This window comes from Colobus angolensis, unplaced genomic scaffold (genome assembly GCF_000951035.1).
Source record: "Colobus angolensis palliatus isolate OR3802 unplaced genomic scaffold, Cang.pa_1.0 Scaffold2, whole genome shotgun sequence".
NCBI classification, from domain to species: Eukaryota; Metazoa; Chordata; class Mammalia; order Primates; family Cercopithecidae; genus Colobus; species Colobus angolensis.
In genome coordinates, this window is record NW_012115154.1 from 7,389,285 (window position 1) to 7,397,247 (window position 7,963).

General features: G+C 39.0%; 1 protein-coding gene across 1 annotated transcript in view; it reads left to right on the plus strand.

Moving 5' to 3' along the window:
• Positions 1 to 7,963, plus strand: part of UBN2 (ubinuclein 2) — a 75,279-nt gene that overhangs the window by 487 nt on the left and 66,829 nt on the right. Inside the window, exons 2-3 of the mRNA XM_011941559.1 lie at positions 1 to 143; positions 5,442 to 5,534. Coding sequence (XP_011796949.1) covers positions 1 to 143; positions 5,442 to 5,534 — 236 coding nt within the window. The remainder of the gene's footprint in view (positions 144 to 5,441; positions 5,535 to 7,963) is intronic.

A 7,963-nucleotide genomic window follows, 5' to 3' on the forward strand; every position in this document is an offset into this window, starting at 1 on the left:
CGCGGGAGTCGGCTTCCCGGGCTGAGCAGCCGCCGCGGCCGCCGAGGGAGACGGTGCGCCTGGAGCTGGTGCTCAAGGACCCCACCGACGAGAGCTGCGTGGAGTTCAGTTACCCGGAGCTGCTGCTGTGCGGAGAACAACGGGTACAGAAGATTCCTCCCTCCTGCCCCAGACCCCGAGAGCCTCAGGACCCGCCGTCTTCCCCAGCTGGTTTGCACCTTGGGACGCCTACCGAGCGCGTCCGGGTCGCCCCGAGGGTGGGGTGCGGGGGGCCGGGGCCGAGCGGGTGGACGGGGCGGTGAGCTCTGCTTCCTCCACTCCCTGGGGTGGCCGAGGCTCTCACCCGGCTGCGCCGAATCCCCAAACCCCCGGCACTCGCTCCCAACGCCGCGCCGAGCCTGTTTTGTGCACTTTTCGGAACCTCAGATTTTCCTTCTTTCCTTTCTGCTCCCCACACAAAATCCTGGGGCCCTGCAGGCCGTATGGCTGGGTTCTCCCTGTGGCGCTACAGCTGTCGTTCCAGTAGAAAGGAAGAGAAAACCTTGGGGGACACGCCCCCCAGTCTGAAGCAGAGAGATTGTGTAACCCCTCTCGTATCATCCTCATCCTCATCACTGTTTGTTTTGCTGGGCGCCGTGGCTGCTGAGGTGTGCTTGCGTGCCTGTGATATTTTTCTTAATCGAAGGGAATTTAAGAATAATTAAAGGTTTTCAGAGACTAAGGATCCCACTTTAGGAATGGAGAAGTGAGTTAGATAATCTGGTTACTAATTTTTCTCTCGTGTTGGTATTGGAAAACCTTTTTAGCTTTCCTTTTTTGTGGAGTTTGTTCATATTGCAATTGAATGGGAAGGTGTCTCCTGTTTTATTTGACACCTACCCGTCATATTATTTAAATGTATTATCATTAGTTTATAGAAGAACATTGTACTCGGCCTTTGTAATTTTCGGAGGATGATGAGAAAAATCTCGGCTTTGAATTTTTTAAAACAATTGAAAATATATGGGTATGCTTTATGATGTAAGAGGTGAACAATGGAGAAAGGATAGGGCTTATGTTGGTAATTGTAATTTGTATTGTTGTGGGTTGGTGGATCTTCAGAAGTAAGTTAGAAAAGGAAGTGATAGATTAACAGTAAAGAAAGAACAGTTTTCTCTGTTGCTTAGCAATTATGCCCGTTATTAGGCTTTGCTTTAGCTTGGGTCTAATGGACTCCAGAAGTCGCTTGTTTTTCATCTTCGACTACGTTTATGGTCAAAATGACTGACTGCTTAGTCACAAAGTATCATGTTGAACAATTTCACTAGATTTTGTTTACTTTATGGCCAGCTAATATTTTGATCATTATTTAGAAATGTTGTGTGGTCAAATCATTACAAAATGTTTTAAACCAAAATGAATTGCTTAAAGGTAGAGATCACTTTAGTCACTTCCACATAACATTTTGCTCTTTAGACTCAACTTGAGTGCCCCCTCTTTATAAATGTGATGTCACTTTTTTCCCAAAAGAATATTAAAAATATTGGATTGGAGCATTTTCTAAACATTGTATTTGAGCTGCTAATCTAAGTTGGTTTGCAGTTTTTGTAATTTTCATAAATTACAGGAGAAAAGCATTATCTTTGTGTAAAAAATACAGCAATAACTACATTTACTGAGTTCTTACTGTGTGCTAGACACAGTGCTAAGCACTGCACGTGGTTTTTCTAGTAGTCCTACAGAACTCCATGGGGTAAAAACTATTATCCTCGCTTTACAAACGTATGTAATTTTATTAGTACTTCTTTCCATAGTGATACAATTTCTTAGTAAAACAAAATTTCTTAAAATTAACTCATATAGTTTAGAGGATTCTGCCAAAATGACGTAAAATGTAAGTCATGGTAGAAATACAAAGACCTTTATTGTGTCCCTGTTTATGCTGTAATATTCACACGATGGCAAATTAATAATGTGTATCATTTAATTATAAAAAAGTTTGACACCCTAGCTTTGTTAACTTGATAAAACCAGAACTACTACTTTCGTGTAATAGGAGAAAGAGGAATAATTCCATTTAATTTTTCCGTTTACTTGTTAACAGTGTAGGTGTCTATTGGCCCAGTTTTCTCGTTGTATATCAACCTTCTATCTTTTTTCATATACCTCTGAACAAACAAAATCCATTGTATACAATCACTTTTGCAACAAAGATTTGCCACATTTTCCTGTGATTGCTGCCAGTGAATACCCTTATTATGCAAGAAAGCATAGAAAACATATGTTTAAGTAAAATTGTCATGGTTTCATGAAGGGAAATCCTAGAAGAGAGACCATCAGAAAGCAAAATGCGAACATTAGAATTGGTCTGGAAAGTTGGTGGTTCCCAGAATTAGAAGAATTAGAGGAGGAAGGACTCTACATTTTTGAAATAGCCATCTATCAGTAAATAAGATTTTAGCGCCAGATGCTGAAATTGGTAGATGTGGGGCTATTAAAAAGAAAACCAAAACAAAAGGTGTGTTACATATGGATACCATTCATATGGGTGCATTTAAATCAGTTCCCTTTGTAAATACTAAGTGAACAGTAAAACCTTGATTTACTGAAACACAATCAGAAATTTTTCTGTGCTCTATTTTTAATGCGAAAAGCACAATTAAATAATTTGTGCTGGGAAAATACAAAAAACAAAACCACAGGTTAGCTAAACCTTTAACCTTATTGTCTATGCAGTATAGTGCTGTGATTGAGGTGGTTTAGGATGATGACCGGCATTGGAATCATCTCTATCCTGAAAGATCAATTTGGTCACCATTTCTGGCTACAGGATAATAGTGCATTCTAGAAATAAATTTTGGCAGTGATTGATATACAAAAAAAGGTTTAACTCTTAGTAAACCAGAAAAATCAGTTAACTAGAACACCCATTTGTGAACATGATTAATTGAACATTTACTGTGAAAAGAAAAATAAGTGTTTATAGTATGTTAATATAACTGTACTGTTTGAGAATTCCTTGGCATTTCATTGTTTGCATATTTTGGATAAAATTTGTGAAAGAATCTCCTGAAAATGGTGTTGATAAGTTAAGATCAAAGGACAAAATTACTGCATCAGTTTTGCATGTGGGTAGTTGATAATTTTCAGATATTTTTTCGCCTGAAAAAAACAAAAAAGCTTAGTCTTGATTGGGGAAGGGTGTTTATTCTTAACTGTAAAAGAAAAGTGAGTCCATTTTCTTAAATTTGTTTTTGTAGGCTGTCAAGAGAAAATAAGAGCTGTACTTTTGATACCTACATAAAGTACATAAAATATTTTAGAATGGCATATAAGGTGATTCTTATTAAAAATATAGATCCATAGGTTTATATTTATACATATAAAATGAGTCATACCACAGAGTAAGTATTTGGGCTTCACAGTGCACGAGGGAGCAGTTTGTAATAGACATGGCGATTGCTCACTGACCTTAACCTGAGCCTCTAGTTAAGGTTATACCTGCCGGGCGTGGTGGCTCACGCCTGTAATCCCAGCACTTTGGGAGGCCGAGGTGGGCGGATCTTGAGGTCAGGAGATCGAGACCATCCTGGCTAACACGGTAAAACCCCATCTCTACTAAAAATACAAAAAATTAGCCGGGCAAGTTGGCGGGCGCTTGTAGTCCCAGCTACTCTGGAGACTGAGGCAGGAGAATGGCATGAACCCAGGAGGCAGAGCTTGCGGTGAGCTGAGATCCTGCCACTGCACTCCAGCCTGGGCAAGAGAGCAAGACTCTGTCTCAAAAACAAATAAACAAACAAGGCTATACCCTGGACATGCCTAGGATTCCTTATTATTCTCACTGGTTTATTCCTTTTTGGATCATGTTTATGTTTTTCATTGGTAAATTTTTTTTTTTGAGGGAGGATGAGGTCTCTGTCTGTCTCCACCAGGCTGGAGTGCGGTGGTGCGATCTCAGACTCTCAACTCACTGCAACCTCCACCTCCCGGGTTCAAGCAATTCTCTTGTCTCAGCCTCCCGAGTAGCTGGGACTACAGGCAGGTGCCACCACACTTGGCTAGTTTTTGTATTTTTAGTAGAGACAGGGTTTCACCATGTTGGCCAGGCTGGTCTTGAACTCCTGACCTCCCAAAGTGCTGGGATTACAGGTATGAGCCACTGCTCCCGGCCTTTCATTGGTAACTTCTGTTGGGGTGAAGTATTCTATAAATTTATTACTTATTACAATGATTTAAAAATTGATTCTAAAGTTAACTCCTTTAAAGAAGTATCCCTTTATTCTAATGTCCCAAATGTGATGAATTGTCTCGTATTCATTCTGTCCACATTTTTCTATCATGTTTTTTAGACCGATCACTTATCAACCTTTATATCTAGGATGAAGTATCTCAGTTTCTAAGTGTGCAAATCTTCCTTCCTTCTGCATTTTTTCTTGCCCTTCAAAGTCCATTGAATCTGTATCAGTATTTCAGTTGTAGTATACCTTAATTTTTAATTACCTCAGTCAGTTGTCTGAAATTGGATAAAAGTAGCATTTTTATCCTTGTTTTGGTTTTTTTGTGCATTGAAAACCATATATATGTTTGTATACTAAAGTGGAAGACTTAAGGATGTGATGGCTATTTTTGTTTGTTTTGTTAAATAGATGGTTAATGTGGGCTTCTAGCTCTGTGTGTGTTTTAAACCATGTATTATAATAAACTTTCACTCTCCCCTACTAGAAGAAAGGCATGGTAATGTAATCTTTTTGCAGCTATTTCTCTTTTCTAGCTTTGTTTAAAAGTAGTGTGTATTCCCTGAATGGATATCCATTGACAGGATATTGGTGATACAATGGTTGTTGATACTGGACCTCAACAGAAAGCCTTAGCTGCTATACACACTCAGTGTTAACTCACAGGCAGATGATAAAGTGTTGATTTTAATTAATAATCTAGAGCTCCTTTTAGAAGCATTTCCTGATCAAAGCAGTTAATCTTTGCTAGTGAAGATATCAATCTAGAGTTATAAGTGAGATTTTCATGTTTAGCTAGTGTTCCTGGGGATTTTTTTCCCTTGTTATTTTGGATGAGGTGACCATATGATCATTTTGCAGGTGAAGACAATTTGGATTGTTGAGTTCTTACTCATCAAAACACTATGAAGTATATATGATTCCATTACAACTGTAAATATTTTTTGCTATGAACCAGCTTTTTTTTTTTCAGTTTTAATACTTCTGACTTACTTGTTAGTATTAGGAAAAGTTGTCTCTTACTGATTAAATTTAAAATATAGTTTCTGAATAATGTAATTGTATAACATATGTTATATATTCTCACTAGTTTATTTCCTTTCGGATCACATTTATTGAAATAGAATTGAAGTGTTTGTTACATAATGATAAATAAATAAACAATAATACTGTTTGTAATATTAATGGATACTTCTGTTTCTTTTCCCACTCACCTTGAATCAGAAGAAGCTCATTCACACAGAAGACCCATTTAATGATGAACATCAGGAGAGGCAAGAGGTGGAAATGTTGGCTAAGAAATTTGAAATGAAATATGTGAGTATAATAAACTGATCACTGTTTTTAATCCTATGGACCTGTTTCCTTTCTGTGACTGGTCGGGAGGGCCTATAAATATTCATTGCCTGCCTTACCTTGTTCTCACAAATTGAAACCAAGTGAATGGTTAGATAGTCAAATAAAGATTCCAGTAGGCTTGTGATAAAGTAGTCATCATTCATTTTTATTTTTATTTATTTATTTTGGAAACAGGGTCTCGCTCTGGCACCCAGGCTGGGGTGCAGTGGTGCAGTGTTGGCTCACTGCAACCTCTGCCTTCCAGGTTCAAGCGATTCTCATGCCTTGGCCTCCCGAGTAACTGTGACTACAGGGGCAACACCACACCCAGCTGATTTTTTGTATTTTTAGTAGAGACGGGATTTCACCATGTTGGCCAGGCTGGTCGTGAACTCCTGACCTCAAGTGATCCATCCTGCCAAGTAGCCATCATTTATTATAGTCTTTCTAGAGTCCAGGCGGTTTGCTTTTCATATATTATCTCCAATCTTTGTAACAAAACCACAAGCTAAGTAATATTGACCAGATTTTACAGATGAGGAAACTGAGGCTCTGAGTTCAAGATTAAGTAACTAATGTAACGTCACACAGTGGCAAGAGTAAGCTACAGGTCCAGGTCTGTGTAGCTCTAACTCTATTCGCTTTCTGCCACCATCGAGAAGGCTATTTTAATTCCCTTGATATAGTAGTTCTCGAACCTTTCTGCCTCTTAAGAGTTTGACAGTGAATATGTGTACTTCTAAGCCTGTAGCATCAGACTCAGAACCAGCATGATACCTCTTTGAAAGTGTCCGGTTTATGCTAAATATTCATGTACATTTTACATTCAGTGCCACAATATATTGGTGTTTGTTTGAATACAAAAATAATTTTTAATTACCTGATTAAGTTGCTTAACATTTTTCTCAAATTTTCTAGTATTACTGACTTTGTAGAAAGCCCCACTCCTCACCTCACATTTACACTATGGCTTTAAGTACTCTTGGCACTTTGCTAAAACATAACCTAGTTGAGAAGCAGCACTTTACCCCTCTGATTCCTCTGTGAGCATGGAAAAGTATCCCACGAGAGAAAGGATATCAGCTCACACTGGCCTTGTCATTCATACTACCCTCAAGATACCACTGGGATCTTGACCCAATCATGCTGGCTCCTTGTAATTAAGAAACTATTTGAGGGTAGAATAAATAGATGAGAATAGATTGGAATTGAAATCAGGTCCTAGGCCATACTTTGCCATCTTCTAATTGTGTCCTTTTGGTGAGGTTTTTATCTCTCTCTCTCTCTCTCTCTCTCTCCCCCCCCCTCTCCCTCTCTCTCCCTCCCTCTCTCCCCCCATCCCTCCCTCCCTCCCTCCCTCCCTCTTTTTTTAAGACAGAGTCTCTGTTACCCAGGCTGGAGTGCAGTGGTATGATCTCGGCTTACTGTAACCTCCACCTCCCGGGTTCAAACAGTTCTCCTGCCTCAGCCACCTGAGTAGCTGGGATTACAGGCATGCACCACCATGCCTGGCTAGTATTTGTGTTTTTAGTAAAGATGATTTCACCATGTTGGCCAGGCTGATCTCAAACTCCTGACCTCAAATGATCTGTCTGCCTTGGCCTCCCAAAGAGCTGGGATTACAGGTGTGAGCCACTGGGCCTGGCCAAGGCCAGTTTTCTTACCTATAAATTGAGAGGTTCAGGTGTTTCAGAGACCCTTCTGGTTCTCTGCTCTGTGACTATATAATAATAAATTTAGGGATGGACTGATGGGTATTTAAATAGAAGAAATAGCAAAAGTTGTTACACTAATTTGTAGTATTTAATTTCAATGTAATATTTTGAGACTATATTGTATCATGATATATAAATTGTAAAATCCTATAGAATGTATAAATCCTAAAATCCTAGCATGTATAAATCCTAAAATACTGTGTTTTTTATACAAGTTATACATGGGTTACACTTAATGTTTTAACCAACTAGTACACTTAAGTGGCTCAAAATTCAAAAATTAAAAATCTTCCTTTTATTGTATTGCCCACCCATTGAATCCCACTTCCTAGGCAAGTAACATTCCTGTGGTACTAGGGATATATCTCTGTACATATGCATCTATTCCTTTCCCACCCCCTTTTTATACATATTATAGAATACTGTACACACTTAAGCTCTTTGCTTTTTATTTACTGCATCTTAGTATGTTTGGGCGGGAGGTCATATCAGGACAAAGTGCTTTCTCTCCATTGCTGTTTCGTTGCATGGAACTCTCACACTTGTAACCAGTCCCCAAATGATTTAGGTTGTTTTCAAAAATTTGCCCTTATTAATAGTGCTTCAGTAAATTAGTCTGTAAAATGGCTTTTTTTTTTTTTTTTTTTTGAGACAGAGTCTCGCTGTGTGGCCCAGGCTGGAGTGCAGTGGCCG